This window comes from Rhodnius prolixus, unplaced genomic scaffold (assembly GCF_049639745.1).
Source record: "Rhodnius prolixus isolate KJV_2025 unplaced genomic scaffold, Rpr scaffold_1, whole genome shotgun sequence".
NCBI lineage: Eukaryota > Metazoa > Arthropoda > Insecta > Hemiptera > Reduviidae > Rhodnius > Rhodnius prolixus.
Genome location: NW_027411581.1, coordinates 21,209,687 through 21,235,735, shown reverse-complemented (window position 1 = coordinate 21,235,735; position 26,049 = coordinate 21,209,687). Strand labels below are relative to the sequence as shown.

Below are 26,049 nucleotides of genomic sequence, written 5' to 3'. Positions count from 1 at the left end.
GCACAATTCCATTCTTGTTTTGATTTTGTTGCGATAATATATTTACACGATATTCAGTCTAGTAAAAAAACATTGGAGTTTCCGTTCGCTAGTTATTTAAGGATCGCTTATAATAAGGTTTCATATCTAATCCTGATTTAGACAGTTGTCTCTCTGATGATGTTCCCCGCAGATCGGAATGAATAAGGAAAAGATTCTATTTCATGACATTTTCTGTATTGGTAAAAATTCTTGCCGAATAGGAAGTGAAAGCACCCTGAATTTAATTTTTCTACTTCAAAGAACGTTCGAGGTATTAAGAAAATTAAATTGCGGCATAAAAAAAGGTAGTAGTGATTAAGAACATTGGATTACATCTGAAAAATAATCTAGAAATCTTGTATTATTAACATACCATACAGTAAGGATAGTTTACGACCCCATAATAATTTTATTATTATTACTATTATTTGAAACCTGCTTTATGTAGCATTCATTCATGATTACTAAGATGTTGTATTCCGCTCACTAATTTTTGCTACCTGTCATCTTTCTTTTTAATCAAAACTTTATAACATTATAGTCCTTCATGTTTTTTTTAAACAATATTCTTTAAAACAACAACGAATTATTGTTTGTCATAGTTTAGAGAAAATAATAGGAGAAAAGCAATGAACATTTTAATATGACTTTGGGCCGCTAGGTCGCACCACCTTCCAAGATTTGCACCACTTTCCAGATTTTATAAAATACCCATCTCCGGATTAATGTTTGTCTGTATAATCAAACTTCTTTAAATTAACTCGGCAATAAAATTTGGAAAATATAATTTATAAATATATTTCATGTATGAATGAATAATAATGTAGATGTAAAAACATTGTCACCTTCTATTAGCAGCTAAATTTAAGTATTTTCCTTACTGTATTTTAATGATTGTACAATCAAATAAAAAGAAAAAACGAATTAAAAGAAGGATTTTACAGATTATAAATTTGGGCACCTCAGTTTGAAGGGCACAAAATTAGTTTTTTCTAATTAAAAAAAAGGTGAACGCTCTAGACGTTTCAATAAATATTTGCTAGTTTTTCCGATTGAGAAATCTTCTGTAAACACTGCCCATTTTTTTCACTTCATTGAAACAATGTCTGACTATGGAACAAAAAGCAACTTTACTATTCAATAAGAAAGTCTATATGGACTTACGGAATGGAACTATATGGGCCAGTCAGACATTCGAACCCTAGTCAAGATATTTAACCACACCAAACATAACGCTCATCGAATTCACATCGTCTTTGATATGGCCAAGTTCCAAGTTCATAAGAGCTAAATTATTTCGTTCAGTTAAGCTTAATGTTCGTTCTACTAAAGAGGAGGTACCTGTCTCCCTAAGGGACCCGTGATAATCTACTTTTTTCTTTTTATTTTTTAGCAATAAACCTGGTTATTTGTTTTATTCTAATAATTAGTAAATAAAATAAATAAATAAATAAAATTCAACTGAATGTAACATGAAAACAAGAAAGATGAGAGAATAGCAACTTCCATTTACACTTGTATTGCACATGACATTGATACCCTTAATTCCTCTGTAAACATCCAGTTTTACCTAATAACTTCTAAACTAACCACTTCTTTCAAACCAGATAATATGCGTCTAGGGCAGTGGTCTTAACCTTTTCAAAGACGTGGAACACAATTATATGTATATATTTTTCTCGCGGAACACTAACATTAAATAATTTGAAATTCGGTATTTAGCAAGAACTTAAAATTAAATTCAAATTAAAAAAAGGAACAATTCTTTGTTTTCGTATCTTTTCTAAGTTTCTAAATACATACACATCAACACTTGGACCATCTTCGCGGAACACCGGTTAAGAACCACTGGTTTATGGGTTTTGCATTTGGCTCAAATTTCAAATTGCTTTATCTCCTGTTCTATTGGTGTAATCTCTGCGGAAATATGGTGAATTATAGTACTCGTTTACCTCTACAATTGTGTAGAATTCAACTTTCCGCGGAACACCGGTTAAGAACCACTGCTTTATATCTTCTAAAATTATAGATCTGTGCACAAAATAACTATAGCTTATAATTGAGAAAAACAATGTGTACAAGAGAACAAAATTTCATACGAATACGTGGTTCACAGTGGGAGATATAGAACGGCCATAATTTTACAGAATTTCATGACCCAAAAAATTTTCAACCCTTTATATCTTCTACATTTATAGATCTGTGCACAAAATAACTATAGCTTATAATTGAGAAAAACAAAGTGTACAAGTGAACAAAATTTCATACGTATACGTGGTTCACAGTGGGAGATATAGAAAGGCCATAATTTTACAGAATTTCATGACCCAAAAAATTTTCAACCCCTTATATCTTCTACATTTATAGATCTGTGCACAAAATAACTATAGCTTATAATTGAGAAAAACAAAGTGTACAAGTGAACAAAATTTCATACGTATACGTGGTTCACAGTGGGAGATATGGAACGGCCATAATTTTACAGAATTTCATGACCCAAAAAATTGTCTATCCTTTATTTCTTCTACATTTATAGATCTGTGCACAAAATAACTATAGCTTATAATTGAGAAAAACAAAGTGTACAAGTGAACAAAATTTCATACGTATACGTAGTTCACAGTGGGAGATATGGAACGGCCATAATTTTACAGAATTTCTTGACCCAAAAAATTTTGAACCCCCTATATCTTCTACATTAATAGATCTGTGCACAAAATAACTATAGCTTATAATTGAGAAAAATAAAGTGTACAAGAGGACAAAATTCCATACGAATACGTGGTTCACAGTGGGAGATATAGAAAGGCCATAATTTTACAGAAATTCATGACCCAAGAAATTGTCTATCCTTTATTTCTTCTACATTTATAGATCTGTGCACAAAATAACTATAGCTTATAATTGAGAAAAACAAAGTGTACAAGTGAACAAAATTTCATACGTATACGTGGTTCACAGAAGGAGATATGGAACGGCCATAATTTTACAGAATTTCATGACCCAAAAAATTTTCAACCCCTTATATCTTCTACATTTATAGATCTGTGCACAAAATAACTATAGCTTATAATTGAGAAAAACAAAGTGTACAAGTGAACAAAATTTCATACGTATACGTGGTTCACAGTGGGAGATATGGAACGGCTATAATTTTACAGAATTTCATGACCCAAAAAATTTTGAACCCCCTATATCTTCTACATTAATAGATCTGTACACAAAATAACTATAGCTTATAATTGAGAAAAACAAAGTGTACAAGTGAACAAAATTTCATACGTATACGTGGTTCACAGTGGGAGATATGGAACGGCCATAATTTTACAGAATTTCATGACCCAAGAAATTGTCTATCCTTTATTTCTTCTACATTTATAGATCTGTGCACAAAATAACTATAGCTTATAATTGAGAAAAAAAAAGTGTACAAGTGAACAAAATTTCATACGTATACGTGGTTCACAGTGGGAGATATGGAACGGCTATAATTTTACAGAAATTCATGACCCAAGAAATTGTCTATCCTTTATTTCTTCTACATTTATAGATCTGTGCACAAAATAACTATAGCTTATAATTGAGAAAAACAAAGTGTACAAGTGAACAAAATTTCATACGTATACGTGGTTCACAGTGGGAGATATGGAACGGCCATAATTTTACAGAATTTCATGACCCAAAAAATTTTGAACCCCCTGTATCTTCTACATTAATAGATCTGTGCACAAAATAACTATAGCTTATAATTGAGAAAAACAAAGTGTACAAGAGGACAAAATTCCATACGAATACGTGGTTCGCAGTGGGAGATATAGAACGGCCATAATTTTACAGAATTTCATGACCCAAAAAATTTTCAACCCTTTATATCTTCTACATTTATAGATCTGTGCACAAAATAACTATAGCTTATATTGAGAAAAACAAAGTGTACAAGTGAACTAAATTTAATACGAATACGTGGTTCACAGTGGGAGATATGGAACGGCCATAATTTTTCAGAATTTCATGACCCAAAAAATTTTCAACCCCTTATATCTTCTACATTTATAGATCTGTGCACAAAATAACTATAGCTTATAATTGAGAAAAACAAAGTGTACAAGAGAACAAAATTTCATACGAATACGTGGTTCACAGTGGGAGATATAGAAAGGCCATAATTTTACAGAATTTCATGACCCAAAAAATTTTCAACCCCTTATATCTTCTACATTTATAGATCTGAGCACAAAATAACTATAGCTTATAAATAAGAAAAACAAAGTGTACAAGAGGACAAAATTCCATACGAATACGTGGTTCACAGTGGGAGATATAGAACGGCCATAATTTTACAGAATTTCATGACCCAAAAAATTTTCAACCCTTTATATCTTCTACATTTATAGATCTGTGTACAAAATAACTATAGCTTATATTGAGAAAAACAAAGTGTACAAGTGAACTAAATTGAATACGAATACGTGGTTCACAGTGGGAGATATAGAAAGGCCATAATTTTACAGAATTTCATGACCCAAAAAATTTTCAACCCCTTATATCTTCTACATTTATAGATCTGTGCACAAAATAACTATAGCTTATAATTGAGAAAAACAAAGTGTACAAGTGAACAAAATTTCATACGTATACGTGGTTCACAGTGGGAGATATGGAACGGCCATAATTTTACAGAATTTCATGACCCAAAAAATTGTCTATCCTTTATTTCTTCTACATTTATAGATCTGTGCACAAAATAACTATAGCTTATAATTGAGAAAAACAAAGTGTACAAGTGAACAAAATTTCATACGTATACGTGGTTCACAGTAGGAGATATGGAACGGCCATAATTTTACAGAATTTCTTGACCCAAAAAATTTTGAACCCCCTATATCTTCTACATTAATAGATCTGTGCACAAAATAACTATAGCTTATAATTGAGAAAAATAAAGTGTACAAGAGGACAAAATTCCATACGAATACGTGGTTCACAGTGGGAGATATAGAAAGGCCATAATTTTACAGAAATTCATGACCCAAGAAATTGTCTATCCTTTATTTCTTCTACATTTATAGATCTGTGCACAAAATAACTATAGCTTATAATTGAGAAAAACAAAGTGTACAAGTGAACAAAATTTCATACGTATACGTGGTTCACAGAAGGAGATATGGAACGGCCATAATTTTACAGAATTTCATGACCCAAAAAATTTTCAACCCCTTATATCTTCTACATTTATAGATCTGTGCACAAAATAACTATAGCTTATAATTGAGAAAAACAAAGTGTACAAGTGAACAAAATTTCATACGTATACGTGGTTCACAGTGGGAGATATGGAACGGCTATAATTTTACAGAATTTCATGACCCAAAAAATTTTGAACCCCCTATATCTTCTACATTAATAGATCTGTACACAAAATAACTATAGCTTATAATTGAGAAAAACAAAGTGTACAAGTGAACAAAATTTCATACGTATACGTGGTTCACAGTGGGAGATATGGAACGGCCATAATTTTACAGAATTTCATGACCCAAGAAATTGTCTATCCTTTATTTCTTCTACATTTATAGATCTGTGCACAAAATAACTATAGCTTATAATTGAGAAAAAAAAAGTGTACAAGTGAACAAAATTTCATACGTATACGTGGTTCACAGTGGGAGATATGGAACGGCTATAATTTTACAGAAATTCATGACCCAAGAAATTGTCTATCCTTTATTTCTTCTACATTTATAGATCTGTGCACAAAATAACTATAGCTTATAATTGAGAAAAACAAAGTGTACAAGTGAACAAAATTTCATACGTATACGTGGTTCACAGTGGGAGATATGGAACGGCCATAATTTTACAGAATTTCATGACCCAAAAAATTTTGAACCCCCTGTATCTTCTACATTAATAGATCTGTGCACAAAATAACTATAGCTTATAATTGAGAAAAACAAAGTGTACAAGAGGACAAAATTCCATACGAATACGTGGTTCACAGTGGGAGATATAGAACGGCCATAATTTTACAGAATTTCATGACCCAAACAATTTTCAACCCTTTATATCTTCTACATTTATAGATCTGTGCACAAAATAACTATAGCTTATATTGAGAAAAACAAAGTGTACAAGTGTACTAAATTTAATACGAATACGTGGTTCACAGTGGGAGATATGGAACGGCCATAATTTTTCAGAATTTCATGACCCAAAAAATTTTCAACCCCTTATATCTTCTACATTTATAGATCTGTGCACAAAATAACTATAGCTTATAATTGAGAAAAACAAAGTGTACAAGAGAACAAAATTTCATACGAATACGTGGTTCACAGTGGGAGATATAGAAAGGCCATAATTTTACAGAATTTCATGACCCAAAAAATTTTCAACCCCTTATATCTTCTACATTTATAGATCTGAGCACAAAATAACTATAGCTTATAAATAAGAAAAACAAAGTGTACAAGAGGACAAAATTCCATACGAATACGTGGTTCACAGTGGGAGATATAGAACGGCCATAATTTTACAGAATTTCATGACCCAAAAAATTTTCAACCCTTTATATCTTCTACATTTATAGATCTGTGTACAAAATAACTATAGCTTATATTGAGAAAAACAAAGTGTACAAGTGAACTAAATTGAATACGAATACGTGGTTCACAGTGGGAGATATGGAACGGCCATAATTTTACAGAATTTCATGACCCAAAAAATTTTCAACCCTTTATATCTTCTACATTTATAGATCTGTGCACAAAATAACTATAGCTTATAATTGAGAAAAACAAAGTGTACAAGAGGACAAAATTCCATACGAATAAGTGGTTCACAGTGGGAGATATAGAACGGCCATAATTTTACAGAATTTCATGACCCAAAAAATTTTCAACCCTTTATATCTTCTACATTTATAGATCTGTGCACAAAATAACTATAGCTAATAATTGAGAAAAACAAAGTGTACAAGTGAACAAAATTTCATACGTATACGTGGTTCACAGTGGGAGATATGGAACGGCCATAATTTTACAGAATTTCATGACCCAAGAAATTGTCTATCCTTTATTTCTTCTACATTTATAGATCTGTGCACAAAATAACTATAGCTTATAATTGAGAAAAAAAAAGTGTACAAGTGAACAAAATTTCATACGTATACGTGGTTCACAGTGGGAGATATGGAACGGCTATAATTTTACAGAAATTCATGACCCAAGAAATTGTCTATCCTTTATTTCTTCTACATTTATAGATCTGTGCACAAAATAACTATAGCTTATAATTGAGAAAAACAAAGTGTACAAGTGAACAAAATTTCATACGTATACGTGGTTCACAGTGGGAGATATGGAACGGCCATAATTTTACAGAATTTCATGACCCAAAAAATTTTGAACCCCCTGTATCTTCTACATTAATAGATCTGTGCACAAAATAACTATAGCTTATAATTGAGAAAAACAAAGTGTACAAGAGGACAAAATTCCATACGAATACGTGGTTCACAGTGGGAGATATAGAACGGCCATAATTTTACAGAATTTCATGACCCAAAAAATTTTCAACCCTTTATATCTTCTACATTTATAGATCTGTACACAAAATAACTATAGCTTATATTGAGAAAAACAAAGTGTACAAGTGAACTAAATTTAATACGAATACGTGGTTCACAGTGGGAGATATGGAACGGCCATAATTTTTCAGAATTTCATGACCCAAAAAATTTTCAACCCCTTATATCTTCTACATTTATAGATCTGTGCACAAAATAACTATAGCTTATAATTGAGAAAAACAAAGTGTACAAGAGAACAAAATTTCATACGAATACGTGGTTCACAGTGGGAGATATAGAAAGGCCATAATTTTACAGAATTTCATGACCCAAAAAATTTTCAACCCCTTATATCTTCTACATTTATAGATCTGAGCACAAAATAACTATAGCTTATAAATAAGAAAAACAAAGTGTACAAGAGGACAAAATTCCATACGAATACGTGGTTCACAGTGGGAGATATAGAACGGCCATAATTTTACAGAATTTCATGACCCAAAAAATTTTCAACCCTTTATATCTTCTACATTTATAGATCTGTGTACAAAATAACTATAGCTTATATTGAGAAAAACAAAGTGTACAAGTGAACTAAATTGAATACGAATACGTGGTTCACAGTGGGAGATATGGAACGGCCATAATTTTACAGAATTTCATGACCCAAAAAATTTTCAACCCTTTATATCTTCTACATTTATAGATCTGTGCACAAAATAACTATAGCTTATAATTGAGAAAAACAAAGTGTACCAGAGGACAAAATTCCATACGAATAAGTGGTTCACAGTGGGAGATATAGAACGGCTATAATTTTACAGAATTTCATGACCCAAAAAATTTTCAACCCTTTATATCTTCTACATTTATAGATCTGTGCACAAAATAACTATAGCTAATAATTGAGAAAAACAAAGTGTACAAGTGAACAAAATTTCATACGTATACGTGGTTCACAGTGGGAGATATGGAACGGCCATAATTTTACAGAATTTCATGACCCAAAAAATTTTCAACCCCTTATATCTTCTACATTTATAGATCTGTGCACAAAATAACTATAGCTTATAATTGAGAAAAACAAAGTGTACAAGTGTACAAAATTTCATACGAATACGTGGTTTACAGTGGGAGATATAGAACGGCCATAATTTTACAGAATTTCATGACTCAAAATTTTCAACCCTTTATATCAGTGGTTCTTAACCTTTTCAAAGACGCGGAACACAATTATATGTATATATTTTTCTCTCGGAACACTAACATTAAATAATTTGAAATTCGGTATTTAGCAAGAACTTAAAATTAAATTCAAATTATAAAAAAAAGGAACAATTTTTTGTTTTCGTATCTTTCCTAAGTTTCTAAATTTCAATACATTTAAAATTGAAATTTCGCGGAACACTTGGACCATACGCGTGGAACACTAGTGTTCCGCGGAACACCGGTTAAGAACCACTGGTCTAGGGGGAAAAACTCTACTGTGTAAAATGAAGTAAGTTCAGCAAAGGGGAAACTAAAAAGAAAAATATGTTGACAAACTTTTATTATATCCTAATAATTTAATTTCTTTGTTGTAATATTTACATAGAACAATTCTTTTAAGGAAAAAGTAGATTATTTTTAATGTTTAAATTACTTAAGAAAACATAAAAAACTTCTATTCTGGATAACAATTCAAATATTAATGTATCAATTCAAATAATAACTCCAATTTAACTTTTCTAATTAGCCGGAGGTTAGACTAGATAATGTTTTGGAGCCCAATCTGCTTTCTTCGTCACAAAGTTCTAAAACAGCAATATTTAGATGTTACTGTACTGTTGTGAGGAGCACAAAAAATAAATATAACTATTTGCGTTGAATTAGAATTTTATTCTGATGTAAATCCACATCATCTAAAGGTAATTTTTACTAAAATAATTCTTGAGGTTTCAACCTCCTTTTGATAAAGACAATTAAAAAATAAGACAACTATTTTACAAAATAGTTAACAACTTTAGGGTTTTGATAGATTGGAATTTCGAATTTTTACATAACATTTTTAATAGTAGTGCACTGCGTTTAAATGCATTTTTACACAAAACTTGTTTAATTTTACCATTTCATGTTCCTTAATTTTCCTACTGTAAATATTAAATTAAGGACAAGAATAGTTTATTTTTCAATTTATTAAATTATTTATACCAACTTTATTTTTATTAAATTAGTGATACTTTAGCAAAATATCATGCACAGTTAAAATATTTTATCGAAATAATTCTCAAATTTGGTTTTGAGAATAAAAATTCTTTATTGTTGGAAAATAGAAGATTAATAGGTAATAGATATGTTATTAGTTAAACATAAAATGCCTATTTGAAAAATTTTCAAGATAACTTCCATTATTAATATTCAGCACGATTTGAGTTTGTTCATTTGGACAAAACAAAATAAATTTCTAAAATGATTACATTTCCAAAATGAATCACAATCCTACCTTTAATCAGATGATGGGCGAGTAAGTTTCGGAAAAAAGATTTGTCCCTTGCTCTTTTTCTCCTATAATCTCTTTCCAAGGCAAATCAATGACAGCAATAATTTTTTTTAATTAAAGCTTCTGTTTTTTTAACACAAAATCGTAATTGTTTAAGATGGAATAAAGAATTTTTATTAAAACTTTTTAAGACAAATATTCCATTCTATCCCAGGTTTACATTTGGTGCATGTAAATAAAACAATGGCACTTAACAAAATTACCTTTGGAATAAAGTAGAAAAACTTGAGAATGAGTTTCGCTCTAGCGAAAAAAGAACTCCACAAATCACTAACATTAAATGGTTCTAAAGTATCTAAGGAATACTTTTTTGGCAAGGTGGGGCACTGAAATAATTATCACACACTAATTGCCCCATATATGAAATCCGAATTTAGTTAAACTTATAAGTAGTCCATTAAACATGCACAAGTTAGATAAATAATGTTTAAATGTTTCCTGATAATTCACACTTGGACCCAAGGTTATATTTAAAAATCCTTTTAAAAACAACTTTTGTAATAAATAAATAAACAATAAATTGTATTTAAATAAAACTGATGGTTCAAACCAAAATGTTATTCGCCAAAACATGCTCTGACCAGTTAAAAATAAGATTATCAGTAAATTATCCACAACATAAGCTAAGCATAGTTCCTGAACCTATGAAGCCAGATGTTAACTTATCTTCCTCGTTTTCACATATTTCTATAACAATGAAATATCAGTTAGAAAGTTAATTTCACAAAAATATTCTGATTAATTGTATTCGTTAATAAACAGCATGACAAATTATGATGCACTGAAAGAAAAATATGACTAACATAAACAAAAAAGTGCCCCCAAAAAAAGTGGTTTCTTTTGTCAATAAACCAGAACGGTACGGCATATGGATGTCGACGGATTGGGCAGGAAGGCAGCTGCCTCACCCTAGATGGAAGCTGAAGTAATAAAGAAGGCAGAAGTATAGTTAAATTCAAATCCACGAGAATAATATGACAACTAACTTGCCTTTTGCATTCATGTATCAAAACTACATATATGCAGAAATATTCCACTATCCAGAAGATGTAAAGATACAGGGTTGATTCGTTCAATCACCGAAGTATAATCACATTTAAAGAAATTAAAAGAAAAAGAAGAAAATAAAAGAATGTATAGTCATAGTAATACTGGGAAATAAACTAATTCTGTTTTTATTGGATAAAATAGTCTTAGTCTAGAATTTTAGAAGTATTGCCAGGAGACTACCTAACACATAATTAACTGACTTTGATAGGATAATAATTACAAGGGTGCTGGAATCAGGAACTCTTCTTCAGTTTCGAATAAGACGATACTGCTCTGAAGATGGCATTTAGACCGCCATTATGGAAATGGATGTTCTAAAGAAATAATGAACGTGTTGATCGACACTTCCAACGAATAGAGAGGTATTGCCCTTCAGCTGTAATGGAGTTATTGGATAAATCAATTAAGAGTAAGAGAATCCGAGCAATTTACCGACTTGTAGCTTCATTTGACTCTGATTTCTATCAACGTTTAAAAATTAGAGAGGGTCGGTGTGTTAAGAAAGACATTACAGGGCATTACCTTTGAGAAGGACTACCGTTTTTAAAAAAATGAATATTGAGAAGGTTCCGGATAAAAAGAGCTACATTGGATTTGCAGTTCGAAGTCGCAGTGTCAATTCTTCCAACAATCTCAGAGAATCAAGATAAATGTTACAAATTAACACTAAGGTGGAGCACTGGTTGACAGAGTAGCTGTTTCAAGTGAACTTAGACAATTTATGTTTGACGACAGCGACTTTATTCAGTGTCAAAATTCTAAACTAAGAAAATTTTACTGTTACTTTTCAATCATTATTTTTAATTATAGGCTCATCAAGATAAATGTTTTTTTCTATTGCTTCCTTCCTTATAGGCTCTACAAAAAATCCTACAGTAGAGGCTGGCAGCGCTCTTAGTGGGGTACCTGGACAATTTTATGTTATTCTCCAGGAGAGATCTGCAAAGCTATATATCTAGAATTAAGGTACTCGGAGCTAAAATTATTCAAGCGCACAAGTTCTTTATTGCTAAACGTAGCATCAAAAAGTAGAAACACCCTAGAGATTCACAATTCGCCTTGGAGACAGGAGATGCTTTATTTATTTTCGGACTCATGTTGGAGTGATACGGGAATAGGACTGACTTACAATTGACCTGATCCTCTTGCCGCTACTCAAAATGTTTGCGATCTGCAAACGTGCAGCACTCTGAAAACGTTATCAGTATTTCTTTAGGTGGGCTCAAGATCTACCTAAGTAATAGATATAGTAGTTGGGACATAAAAATACATTACTATTTAGTATAATTTTCAGCAAAAATGAATTTAATAGTTACTAGTTATTTAGTAGTGGCCCATCTCGTACTGGAGACCTGTCGCATGCTCATAAACTCTAAACTAAACCTGCCCCTAGATATTTTCTACATAAAATACAGTTTGCAATCAACATTCATTTGTTCACTCATATATTCTGAAATAGCATACCAAAATATGGAATATTATCTTGGGTGAGTTCTTCCTTTGTCCGATTCGTTACGACATAAGAACCGTTTTCTACTGTGTACAAGAAACAGTCCACTGAAAATATAAATGTATTTAATATTTGGGAACAATTCAGTTTGCTATAATTTTGATTTAATAAATTTTTTGAAATAAATTAATTAATTCATTATATTATAATTAAACAAGCAAGTCATATTCTCAAGTACTTCTCATTCCTAGAAAATCTTTATCCACTCATGAATTATAATTAAGTATTATAATAAAATTATTGCAGTAAACAAACAATTTTTAATTAAATTAAACCATTCTGCTTTCTTAATGAATAAAAAAATTATCTACTGACGCATTTTTTCGCAATTTGATAAAAATCTCAAATAACATGATGAAATTTAAAAAAAAAAAACAAACTGAAAATTCACGTAATTCCAATGAAAACATGGAAATTTAGGCGGGCAAATATTAAGTAGATTTTTTTCGCGATAATGATAATTTTACTTCCTGCTTAAATCTGTAAACTATATCTTAAAATCACTTGTGATTTATTTGTCCAATACTTACGTGGGACAGTTTCATTTCCGAATGATTGCTGATTTTCTTCTGTGAGTGAATGGTTTGTGTGTTCCGATACCTCATCAGCTTGCCTAAAACGCCAATCAATTATTTAATTATAACAGTTGAAAACAGGTTATTCATTTAGATCATGCTTAATTTTTTAAACATTGTTGCATATTAATTTTTTTTTACAAAAATAAGAGCAAAAGTATGAAAAATCATTGCATATTTATTTTGTAAAGAGAATGCTTTATGGCGTGGCATGTCAAACCATGAGCCCATATCGTCATGAGCTTTTCAGTTCGGCCCATAAACAGGTCCCTAAAGCCATCTGTAAGGCGCCATCTTTCAGCTCAAAGCCGTGCCATGAGCTTTGAAGTCCTGTTTGGAAACCTCGCATCTGATATGCCCTCGCAATGGAATGGCCTAGTATTTCTTTGTCAATTAAACTCACAGTTTAAATTTCAGTGAATTAATTGGCAATATTTATAAAGAAAATATTTTGAAGAACTAATACCTTTTGTCAACAAGTGGGCTGCAAATTATTAGATAGACAAAGCCCAGCAAGAAAAGTCCAATTGGTAAGATGTTTTCCTAAAATTGAATAAAATTGTTTTTAACAAATGTATGAAAAATCTTATTTTTTAAATAATTTTGTTTATAATATCCTAATTCTATTGGATGAGAAATGAAAATAAAAAATACAAATAATAAATATAACGAAGGGATTGTAAATGGCTAATAACGAGAAGGTGCCCTATTGGAGTTTAGCTTTCTACCAGTAGACGATCATTTTATAGAGTCCCGTTTTGCTCACAGTCCGAAAATGACCATTGCTGTCTGTTTAACAAGAGTATACTATCCGGAGGCTAGCTAACATTGCGCTGAAGAGGCTCGAGGCATCAAGAGCCTTAGATGTTCAAGGGGCTTAATTAAGAAATAAAAATAAATAACATGCTAATAAGTGCAAGCAATTATTGTTATCTGTTCTTGATAAATAAGTATTTACAGCTACTTTTAAAAATAGATTGGAACAATGAATGTTCGCACTATGCGAGACTAACCTTCATGATTGTCGATTAGAGACTGTGAGAAGGCAGCTGACTTGGAAGATATTCTTCGATATCTCCCCACCATCAAGGATCTAAATCAGTCGAATGTCTTGCCATAACAAGGATTCCCACTCTCCACAATATACATAGTTTATACTAAATAAATATTACACGTCATTAAACATTTTACAAGTAAAGGTAAAGGTAATTTTTTTAATGATATTCCAAATTTAATAGCATTTATTTTTATTTTTGCTGAAATTATCATTATTTTATTAAAATTTAAATCGATTAAAAGTCTTTCAATGGTTTAGAGCTTCTAAGAAAGAAAATTTAAATGTGTACAGGAAAACCTTCTCGCATTCGGATAGATTGCCTACAAGCTTTGGCTTTATCGCTTTTACTGAACTGGCTCAATGCCGACCCACTGGATGTAGTCAACTTTATAATTTGTTTACCTAAAAAAAAACCACTACAACGACCACTGGTTGTTAAGCTTAAAGATATTTCTAAAATTTATCATAAATGCAAAGAGAATTTAAGCAACACACAGTTTGGTTTTAGAAATTACCTTACTTGGAGCAAAACCACAATGTCGTATTTTAAAGTAGATGTATTGGCTTGTCTCAATGTTTGTGAGAAGGCAAATTATCAAAAAAAAAGGTACAACTTGACAAACTAATAGAAATTTTGAAGAAAATGGATTGGATGGTAGAGATTTCGGAAAATTGCAAACCTACGTTAACAGGGTGATTTGATCCCAATCGACGATAAATTACCAGAGGAATGTTGTTTCGCCACTGCTGTTCAACTTATCATTCAATTTATGTGAATATATTCAAGAGTCTCTGGAAAACCTTAAAACTGGTGATAATTGTTTCCCGATAAATATTTTAAGACATGCATAATCCACCAGTTTGAAGACCAGTTTTTATAAGCAAAAGTCTAAAAAAATTGTTTACAGCTGAACTTGAAAAAGACCATATAGATTTTTATAAGTGCACATAGGGAAGCTTGCGGACGGAAATATTATTGTTGTGAGAGAATCAAGTTACAAATATTTGGTTTCTTCGATAACTGAAAATTGAGACAACAGAGAAGAAAAATGTAGAATTGTAAAAGGAAGAAGTTCGTTTATAAATATGAAACCACATCACCAGACGGAATCAGAAAATTCCTCTCCTTAAACGATTGTTTTTATGTTACGTTTTCAGTAGTCATTGTTTAGAATATTTTGTAACAGAGCAATCTTCAAAAAAGCTAGAAGCTTTCGAAATGGGAACATACAGAAGAATATCGAAGAAATAAAAATATCTATTGCTGCCAATAATTATTCAAGGCAAACGAAACCTGAAGGACATCTTGGGAATCTAGTCAATGGCATGGTCAAGAAGCTGTAGATAAATTAATAATCGTGTCAACGCTCTTGGAGATCGAGAAACACAAATTAATGATGAAATTCAAAACTGGGCAAAATTATAATTTTCTTCAATGTTTTAAGGCACTTACATTGGAATTTTGCTCAAATGCTAAAATTATTTAGTAAGGTTGAATAAATGTTGACTCTTTTCCAATATTATGATTGTGGTTAGCACTTAGCAGAATTACTCATTCTTTATTGTAACATTGCATAATAGGTGCCTAATATTCAATATCTTAAACCGTAGTAATATTGCAAAAAAAGCAAAAATTATTCAACATTCTTGTGACTTATACAAGTAATTATCAATAACTTTTATCTGAATAATTGTACTACGAAAATTCGTTTTCTGGCATTTAGAGATTGGAATGAGATACTTCTGACGGAAATGTTGCTTCCATTTAGTTCCTTCTTTAATGAGCAGCCGTTTTTCAATTACTGGTTCGCCAAGCTTGTTGTCCAATAGCTATTTTTAATGGAGGTCAGCAAACCGTTACCTACCTTTTGATGACCACTTTTGCAAGTCGTTAGGAATGCTACGTTTCTATGATCGTTAAAAAATAATTACGACAATTTTTTCTGAATTTTTTTTATTGATCTGACCTGAAAATATATTATTAGAATAAATGTAAATTATTTTTGAAATTATAAAACTCAAAAGTGAAGTGTATTTTTGAACTTCTTGCTTGGAGCACTTTCATTCAAGAAAAATCACTTAACAATTGAATATTATTAGGTATTTATTTCCAACCAGCTCTTTCATAAATGTCTCTTTAAACAAATTCAACGTTCAAAATATCAAAAAGAGTGTCCGTTTGTTTGAAGAAGTTGTTTCCTTTCAGTAAAATTCGAGGTTTCCCTTTGGAGTACAGAGAACCCAGTTTGAGGAAAGCTTCCAGCAACATCGTTCAGTAAGTGTTTTTGGTAAAGTAATCTATGCAAAGATTGTGGCCTCCGACGGCCGTCGCTACTTTACTGGATTGGAGATTTAACGATAAGATAAAGGTTGCCTCTAGGAACAGCTTCCAACTTATAGCATTGCCTAGACATCATTTATTTAGATCTCAGTGGTGATAACGTATGTTACATCAGGGCTTCAACTAATTGGATAACATTCTCAAGTGATGAGTCCCGTTTGAGCCGTAGCATAAGATCGAAATTAATGTTAATGTTTTGGTGTGACAGCTAAAATTTTGTGCTTGCAACTCGAGATTAGTAGGTAACATGGTATGGGATTCCATAGTGGATTTAAGTGGCATTTTATCCGACGCATCAGTAAGAAGAGAACTTTAGCCCAATTTCGGTACCCTTGGTAATAACATTCAACACTGATCAACAACAGAATGATTGGCTTTATGCTGTGAGAATTTTGTACACTTTCTACAAGATTTAGTAGAGATTATATCTGAGCCAGCTGTTCTCTGTATTAAAACACAATAGAACACATGTGGGTTATAAGTGGCCTTAAAATGCTCCTCACAGCCAACACTGTAAAGGAGTTACTCAACACCTTCAGTAAGGTGAGAGACCCAAGTAGTCCACGATCGTCACTGTCTGTCGTTCAAGAGCATTACTATTAACTATAGTGAATGTGCATGGGTGCAATATCTTTTGAACTTGTTCAACGAAGTATGGTCGCAAGAAAAAATACCTTTAGGATGGGGAATATCCAAGCTTATACTTTTATTTAAAAAAGGCGATCCAAATACCCCCTCCAATTATAGAGGGATTGCTCTTTTGAATTGTATCGTCAAGGTGTTTACCAGTATACTGCATGAACGATTGGTGGGGTGGACTGAGGAAAATGATATTCTGCCCGTAGTGCAAATGAGTTTTAGGAAGAATAAAAGCTGTATAGATGCTATTTTACTCTTGGTTCGGTTATAAACTTTCAGCTCAGTTTAACTAAAAGTCACTTTTTCATAATCTTCGTTGATTTTGAAAAAGCATTCGACACCATCTCACATGAATTGCTCCTTAGGAAATTATTCGCTTTGAATGTTAGCCCGAAATTAATAAGAATTATTAAAGAAATTTATAAGTGCGCGAGGCTAGTGATTGATGTGAACGGTGCTAAATCCAATGAAATTAGAGTCACGAAAGGGGTCCTACAAGGGGAAATACTGAGCCCTCTTTTATTTTCCCTGTTCATCAGCGATATAGTTAGTTTCTTTCGGAGTAGGGGGAAATTGAAGGCATTTCAATTAATAAGGACAAAGATCTTTTAATGCTTCTCTACGCTGATGATCTTGCAATAACGGCGTATTTGCCGATGGATGTTCAGTTTAAATTGGATTTGTTACATCAGTACTGTTCGGAGAACGATCTGAAAGTTAATACCAGTAAAACCGTAGTTGTTCCTTTTCAAAAATCTGGTCGCTTTAAAAAAATAAGGCAATTCACCTATAATAGTATCCCGCTTTCTTTAGTTCGCACATTTGTCTATCTTGGTGTCCCATTTTCCTCCTCGGGAAAATTCTCTAAAGCTGCGAATTATTTTGTATCTAAAAGCAATATTGCTATCACCAGAACATTAAGAACGCTTTCATATTATAAATCCGATACTTGGTCTCCTAAAATACTGCTCTTTAATTCATTAGTATCTTCAGTGACATTATACGCTTCTGAAGTGTGGGCTTCCCTTACACTGATCAAGTCGAAAAAGTCCAACAAAAATATTTTAAACAGTTATTACACTTGCCAATGAGTACTTCTAGTTCGTATATCCGATTAGAAACAGGCTCATTGCATCTAAAAGCACTTGTATTTAAAAGAACAGTTAAATACTGGTTAAAGTTAGTGGAACTCCCTGATGATCATTTGCAGAAACATTGTTATAACCGTCTTGTGCAACTAATTGAAAATAAATCTATTCCCTTCAACTGGCTGGCCCAACTAAAACAAAATCTTTTGACTATCGGCGCTTGGGACGATAGATATTTGTGTGACAGCTCACTGATCAAATCAAATTTCAATAATATAATAGAAAAATATAGTAATCACTGCTTTAGTAAAGACATAGATAACATTTTAAACTCAAAATATAACACATACTTTAGAGATATTAGTTCCTTAGGTTCTTCAAGTGAAGTGTACCTTGATAAGAATGAAGTAAGATATACACTGGGCCAAAAAAGTCTGTGAACACTAACCTAAATTTTATTACTTTTATTATTATCTTATTAGAAACTTCTTTTATTTTCAAATGAAATATACTATTCGATAGAGAGAAACCAGAGTTTTTCATTTTATATTCAATCTTTTATTTTTGTTCAGCAGGAATATCACAATTAAATGTTTAACAAAACAACACCCCAAACGAATGCAAAAAAAGTCTGTGAACACTTTGCAGAAATAAATCATTGTTACACATTGTACGTGAATTATAAATTTTAAAAACTTGTAGGACCTCCTATGTTCCTAATCACTTCCAACAAACGAGCTTTCATCGATCCTAATAATTTTGTGGTCGTCAATGTTGGAATTTTATCCCTCTCTTCTAAAATAGCGTTTTTTAGTTGTTCACGGTTTCTTATTCCTCGTTTATTTATTTCGCGGCTGATTTCATCCCACAAATGTTCTATTGGGTTAAGGTCTGGCATTTGTGGAGGGGTGTTTAGGCGCCAGAGTGTATTATTTAAAAGCCATTCCCGAGTTTTTGGTGCGGTATGTTTCGGGTCATTGTCTTGTTGGAAAACAAACGTTCCCTCCAACCCTAATTTTTTTGAATTTTCTTTTAAATTGCGTCTTAATATATCCACATACACATATTGGTCCATCATACCATTAATTAGATCTAACTTGCCCACTCCTTTAGCACTCATGCACCCCACACCAGAATGTTGCCTCCCCATGCTTAAAAGTAGGCTTCATATTTTTCATTTTCATAGCTTCATTTCTTTTTTGCCACACTTTTTGTCGTCAATCAGACCCACATACATTGAATTTCGACTCATCTGAAAAGATTACGGTTTCCCAGAAACTAGAAGGCTTAGAAACATATTCTTTCGCGAAATCCAATCGGCGGTTACTATTTATTTTATTGATTAAAGGTTTTTTCCTCGGGACTCGACCGCAATAATCGTATTCATGTAATTTATTTCTAATTGTATGTGGTGTTACGCTTACACATAACCACTTGATAATTCTTGACTGATTTTTTGAGCGCTTGTCCTGGGTTCTTCTCGAACAGACTTCAGAATTTGCCGTTTATGAAAGGAATTAAGTTTTGGTGGCCGTCCACTGCGTGGCCTACTAATCACATTTCCGTACTTTTTAATTATATTATGCACCGTTGAAGGGTTTTTTTGAACTATCTTCCCTATTTCTCGAATACTTTTTCTTTCATTTCGCAACGTCACAATAAGTTCTCGAATTGGTCTGGGAACTTCCATATTAGTGGTTAAATATGTACTAATTAGATTATTTATTCACAAAACTGACTGTAGTGGTTTCTACAATACAATAGAGAACTTTGAAACTTTATTCAATCGTTTTTCTGTTTGTTATCTTAATGTTTTTACATATTTATACAGCTGTTCACAGACTTTTTTTGCATTCGTTTGGGGTGTTGTTTTGTTAAACATTTAATTGTGATATTCCTGCTGAACAAAAATAAAAGATTGAATATAAAATGAAAAACTCTGGTTTCTCTCTATCGAATAGTATATTTCATTTGAAAATAAAAGAAGTTTCTAATAAGATAATAATAAAAGTAATAAAATTTAGGTTAGTGTTCACAGACTTTTTTGGCCCAGTGTATAAGATTATTCTCGCAAATACGTCTTGCCAGCAGTAAGATGCCAATTTTATATGTGGATAAACAAAGAACTATATTTTCCCCTAATAAGCCGTGTCCAACTTGTATAGGGCAGAGTTCGGATGATCTTGAACACTTCTTTGTCTCTTGTCCCTTCTATGTAACTTTACGCGGGCGGTATATTGGTGAATGCCTTGGTAACCATGGAAACATTAAACAGCTTCTAATTTTAAATGATACGGCACAATTATGCAAATTATATCTGTTTGCGGTGAACGCCCTCGATAAAAGAAATAGATGGACTTCTTTGATAAATATGGCTTGATCTTGTTCATGTAATTTCTCAAACGTATTTCTTATTATTTGTCTGGAAATAGCAGAATTGTTTGAGAATAGTGTTTTGTTTAGTTTTCTCTTAAAGGTATTTTTTTCTTTTTACACTTATGTAACCAATCTAAAATACTTCTGTAATTTTTGTAAATATATTTTTCTTTCGAACTAACTCTTTAATTATTTTCAAATTTTTTGTTATTAATATTGTAAATTTATTTTGTGTATTTTACAGAAACTTCTTTATTTTTAGTGTTGTACATTGTAATATATCCAACTCCTTTGTATGGGGTGGATGCCCTTTGACAAATAAAATAAATAATAATTAACTATGGTGAATGACTTAATACAATACAAAATAATAATTTATTTACAGATACTTTGCAACAAATATATGAGGAAGCGAAAATTAGAAAAAAATATATATATACTGAATTAGGAAACTGACAGTTCAAATATGGTTCTCACTATCATAATACAGAATTAACCAGACAACCTGCTAACCTAGACAACAACCTGAAAGGGTACATATCTTCTGGTAGGGTGAATGTAATTTATTGTGAATGTGTTCCCTGAAAGTGAAGGAAACTTGATGAGAATATACACTCGCCAAATAAATGGTATATAACTTTCTCGTCGCGGAATTTATGGGTCGAACATAAGGAGACTGGCTGTAAATAATCCTCTCCGCTGCACTGGAAGATTTTCTGAACTTTGCAAACTCGCTCTATTTTAATTCAATTTATTAACCCCTCTCATCTTCACTTAACCTCATTGCGAGTCTTAGGTCTGGGATTTCTAAGCCTTTTTCTTTTCAATTCTCATTTATGTATAGCAATTCCTTTGATGAGGGTTCTTCATACTCTCTAATGAAATAAATTTTAATATTAAAATTGCTTCTATTTCCAATCCTTTAAAAAAGTTTTTATTTTACAATTTTTCACTCAGAAAACTTGCTTCATTACAGATAATCTTATTATTTACTAATAATAAAATTAAGTTTGACAGTTATGTTTACTTTCCTGCTAAACTGTTAATTGTGCTTTGAAAGGCGTATGGTGTAGGGCATACTTCTGCAAATAAAAAAAGTAGTTTTAAAAACTAAATTAAATAAAGTTTTATATCAAATTTATTTAACTCTATCATCGTAAAGCCCTTCTTAAAACAAAAAAAGTTACTTTAAATAGAATTGTAATAAAAGAATGTATTTCTTTTGTTAACTACAAAGCATTTTCTAAAACTTCAAAATTTCCCAAAATTAAAACATTAAATAGAAACAAATTTTATACAAATAACTCGCTAAATAATTTTTAAATAAAAAACGTTATAAAAATAAAAAGTTTGACCTGAAACTTTTGAAGTCACACGCAAATCCTCTAGTTTGATTTTTTTTTTACTAGAACTCTTCCTGATAACCAAACAAGGCGTCTTAAAAGACAGTGGCCTCGTGATGTTCTCTCTCTTATGAAGAGAATACTCGTTTGTATCTATTATTATTCAGTATAATCATTACTTTAGCACCATTAAAGGAAAACGTTTTAGGAGCCCCCTTGTTGAAGCCACTTCAAAATCCTAAAACTTCAGCACTTATTACTATTTAAGAACAGATACACTTTAATCTTTCCTCAGAGTATTCTTTTTTTGTTTAAACAACTTTGCAGACGGACTGAGTCCATGTAGACGTGTTTGTAATATCAGATGTATTTGAAAATGTATATTGATTACTACTTAAATAAACGCCATTATTATTATAAGTATTTAAAGAATTTTATATTGTTACAGTTAAAGATTAGAAGAATTTTTTTTACCAAAAAAAAAAATACAGATCTGTGCGGAACAGAGACGCAATATTTTCGAATTAGATTTTTGGCACTGCAGCGAGAGCAGCCTCAAAGGGAAGACAGTAAAATATTTGTTTTAACAGCAAAAATGTGGCTTACTTCATTTAGAAAAACAATATTTAGCAAACAAAGATTATATCTTATACAGAGCAGCTAAAAAAATTCATAAGGTGCAATCAGAAAAATCATCAGCCGGAGTTCACTATTCCACAAAACACCCAGAAAGAACCTTCTTAGTGAATTTTTACCAAAGATAGAAAAATAATTTTAAATATTAAAGGAATAATATTTTCCTACCTTGGTAGTCCGAATATTGATCATCGCCAACATCAGCTCGAGATTTGTCAACCCTCAAAAAAGTGTTATTTACTTCCTTTATTAAATAACACGCTACAAAAGTACAATTAATTTTGTTCAATTATTCGTAAATTTAGTTAGTAATTTACAATCTACATATTACAATAAAATGTTGTTTTAGATTAAGTATTGTAAATATGATGGTGATGATGTAAATGGAGCGTGAAAAGCAGAAAGAGAGTAAATACGGTAGCATCTTCTATAGGATAGCGATGATGATGATGATCTTCAGACCTCAAGGAAATCTCGGGGCCACTGACGATTTAATCGTGGTTGATTGTCAGGAATGTCAGAAAAGGTGAGTGGCTGTACGAAAGGATTAGTTCATTTACTTATAATATTTTATTTGGCAAGTGGTTCTATGGACCGTTTTGAGCGTCGACTAAGTAGTCTATAGGAACGTTTTGTCATTGGTTGTATCTCAATTCTTGTGTGTGATCTGATCAGATGTGTATCAGGAAGAGGATTGTTATTAAGCGATTCAGGAGTATAGGAGCCTCGCCGATGAGTAAATGTGGCATGCTGGCATTTCTGTGGGTTCATTTGAATTCGCCACTTATTTGCTCAGGATTCTATTTTATGAAACTGTGCCCATAATTTGTATAAATCTGATGAAGAGCGTGTTCTTGTTACTGTAACTGTAACCGTCTGTAAATGTGCAGAGTACAGTGGAGGGTTGCGTAGATATATCTGATGAGGATACAGAGTAGAGGACTGGACCAAATGCACTCCTCTGCGGCACTCCCGCCCCGCTGATGATTAAGGAGAGATTGCTGGGCCAGAACTTGAAAGCCTCTTCTGAAAGATTGGATAGTAGAATGAGGAAAAAGGTTAAAGAAAGGAACTTATTTAATTTGAACAATAATGCAGGGTGCCAAACACGATCTAAGGCGTGTTCTTTTTAGTCTAAAAAGGCCCCTGTTTACTCTCCAATGAAATTATTAAATTTAAAATAAATTATTTTTTAAAAAATTGAAATTATACAGGGAATTTATTAAATCATTTTTTTAAAAAACTACTTACTCAATGATGGATAAGTTTCGTTCGTATCACTCATGTTAAGTAAAGGAATTGAAAAATTAAACTCTTGTAACAATAGATCTGTTGAGTTTCTGAAATTAAAAATTATACTTACATATTATCCTTAGAAATTAAAACAATCTTTATTCTTCTACGTTTCCAAAGATGTTACTAGCAACTACAAAAAGTAGACTCTCCTTCAGCTTCAGTTATCAAATTTTCTTCAAATATATTTGAAATTAGATCGTAAACAATTTTAAAAACTCTAAAAGGATTATTATTTCAGAAATAAAAGTTTTTTTTTAATTTTATAAATGAAACCAAATGCAAAATTACTCTAAAAAGAAATTCAGAAACTAGACATGTTAGTTAATGTTAGTTTGAATTTATTTGAAAATTATATTTTTTTTTATCTATTCAACCATTCCAAAAAAAAATTTTCTCAATACTAACTCTGATGATTCTTCAACATTTGTTTCATCTTGTGAATATGCTATGTTCAACAAATACATGTAACTTATCAAAGCACATTTAAAAATAACCTGCAATCACATAATTAACCATTAACTTAGCCAGAATTAAACTGCCTAGCAATTCAAAACATTCTTCCGCAGTTATATGTAGACAGCTTAAAAACTTAACTAACTACCAGCTGGTGGATGGTAAATATCAAAATTATCAAGGAATTCCAAATCTTTGGTGTTTAAATGATTAAATACTTTTTTAGATTAATCTTGTTTGGGAAATGATTACCCAGCATTAATAATTTATCTTACTTCTTTAGAGCTGAGGAAAGTTGGTAAGTTTAACTTTAGAAAAGAATATTTAGTCAAAAGTACCCCTCCTTATGAGTTTATTAATGTTTTGTTTAGTCAAAAGTGTTAGTTGTTCTAAATAGCATAAAATATACCTTGAACACTTTTTGAATATCCATGTAAATATTAAGACTTAGCAACAGAGGGAGTTTGAATATATTTTTTGCTAGAGTACTACTTTGAAGAGTAAGAGGTAACAAAATGATTCTTTCAACAGCATATTTGCATATCACTAAGAGCCGCAATGAAATCCTAACTAAAAGGTAATTAATTTCAAAAGAAAATTGTTTATTAATCATATCAAGAAAATGAAATTCTTACCATTTTCATATTGATCGATTCAGATAACTGAGTAGACCTGCAAAAGGTGAATAATAATTATCTCATCAAAATTAAAAAATTTACTTAATTGACATCTGAAACATTTGAAAATTACATCGTATTCTTAAATAGTAGCAAAAGTCTACGAAAGATATTTCATATTTTATATATTATAAAGATATTTCAAAATTATATCTTTCGAAACTAACTAATTTTGAAGCTACAAACACACACCAAGACTGAACCATCTTTTCAGATTTCTAAAGTTTATTTACTAATTACAATGAATTTTATAATTTGTTAACATTTTAGAATTAATAAATAAAAAAGAAAATAATGTATGAAAGAAGTTGTACAAAACAATAAAAATCCATAAAATTTTCTGCTTAAAATGAAACAAAACAAATTTGTGCATAACAAGATACTTACTAATACAATTTTTTATCTAAAACAATGTATAAAGAGGCTCCACATAAAGCTTTAAAATAACTAGATATGATGTCTAAATAAAAAAAAATCAACAATCAGTTTTAGCAACTAATTTGAATGTACTCATTTTTAAACTAGATCTGAAATTAATCACAAGAGAAATACAAATTTTTTTAAGGAGGCAATATTCATTTAATCTTCAAAATAGCCAGAATAAATGATAACCTCTTTGGTAATCTTTTTTTGAAAATATAAGTCGATAATATATCATTAATTATCAACAGTCTATTGTACACAAATTATGGTGTATTTTATTATAGTTTTTTTTTAATTAGACGTGCGTTTTATGGAAACTTTTTGAACTCCAATTTATTTGGACTAATAATAAAATGAAAGCTTCAAATGTATTGGAGATAGTCAGAAGTACTTGAGGAATGTCCTACAAAATAATTTTTAATGTGCTTAATTAACTTTTTGTTAGATCCATGTTG

General features: G+C 31.2%; 2 protein-coding genes across 4 annotated transcripts; both read right to left on the bottom strand.

Annotated features, from left to right (window-relative positions):
• Positions 1-9,123: 9,123 nt before the first annotated feature.
• LOC141457331 (uncharacterized) lies at positions 9,124-14,360 on the bottom strand. Of its 3 annotated transcripts, XM_074134184.1 has the most exons (7): positions 14,279-14,360; positions 13,732-13,808; positions 13,221-13,303; positions 12,645-12,737; positions 10,334-10,817; positions 10,074-10,193; positions 9,124-9,384 (listed from the first exon to the last, which is right to left on the bottom strand). In XM_074134184.1, the coding sequence occupies exons 1-5, from the start codon at positions 14,282-14,284 to the stop codon at positions 10,738-10,740; spliced, it is 339 nt and encodes a 112-aa protein (XP_073990285.1). In that variant the 5' UTR covers positions 14,285-14,360; the 3' UTR covers positions 9,124-9,384; positions 10,074-10,193; positions 10,334-10,737. The 3 variants fall into 3 exon arrangements, with proteins under 3 accessions (XP_073990285.1, XP_073990275.1, XP_073990290.1); XM_074134174.1 differs by having other exon boundaries at positions 10,074-10,817; XM_074134189.1 differs by lacking the exons at positions 10,074-10,193; positions 10,334-10,817 and having other exon boundaries at positions 14,279-14,358.
• Positions 14,361-18,800: 4,440 nt separating this feature from the next.
• Positions 18,801-25,863, bottom strand: LOC141457392 (uncharacterized). The gene is made up of 6 exons (XM_074134275.1): positions 25,559-25,863; positions 25,130-25,166; positions 24,447-24,535; positions 23,997-24,085; positions 22,914-23,006; positions 18,801-21,848 (listed from the first exon to the last, which is right to left on the bottom strand). Exons 2-6 carry the CDS (start codon positions 25,136-25,138, stop codon positions 21,790-21,792), a joined length of 339 nt encoding a protein of 112 aa, XP_073990376.1. The 5' UTR covers positions 25,139-25,166; positions 25,559-25,863; the 3' UTR covers positions 18,801-21,789.
• Positions 25,864-26,049: the final 186 nt, after the last annotated feature.

Coding starts and splice junctions, on each gene's coding strand:
- LOC141457392 (XM_074134275.1), bottom strand. Junction 23,007..23,996: donor CGAAACTTATCCATCATTGA/GTAAGTAGTTTT, acceptor GTACTTTTGTAG/CGTGTTATTTAATAAAGGAA. Junction 21,849..22,913: donor TCAATATTCGGACTACCAAG/GTAGGAAAATAT, acceptor TTTTATTTGCAG/AAGTATGCCCTACACCATAC.
- LOC141457331 (XM_074134174.1), bottom strand. Junction 12,738..13,220: donor CGGAAATGAAACTGTCCCAC/GTAAGTATTGGA, acceptor TTATATTTTCAG/TGGACTGTTTCTTGTACACA. Junction 10,818..12,644: donor AGATAATATTCCATATTTTG/GTATGCTATTTC, acceptor TCATTGTTATAG/AAATATGTGAAAACGAGGAA.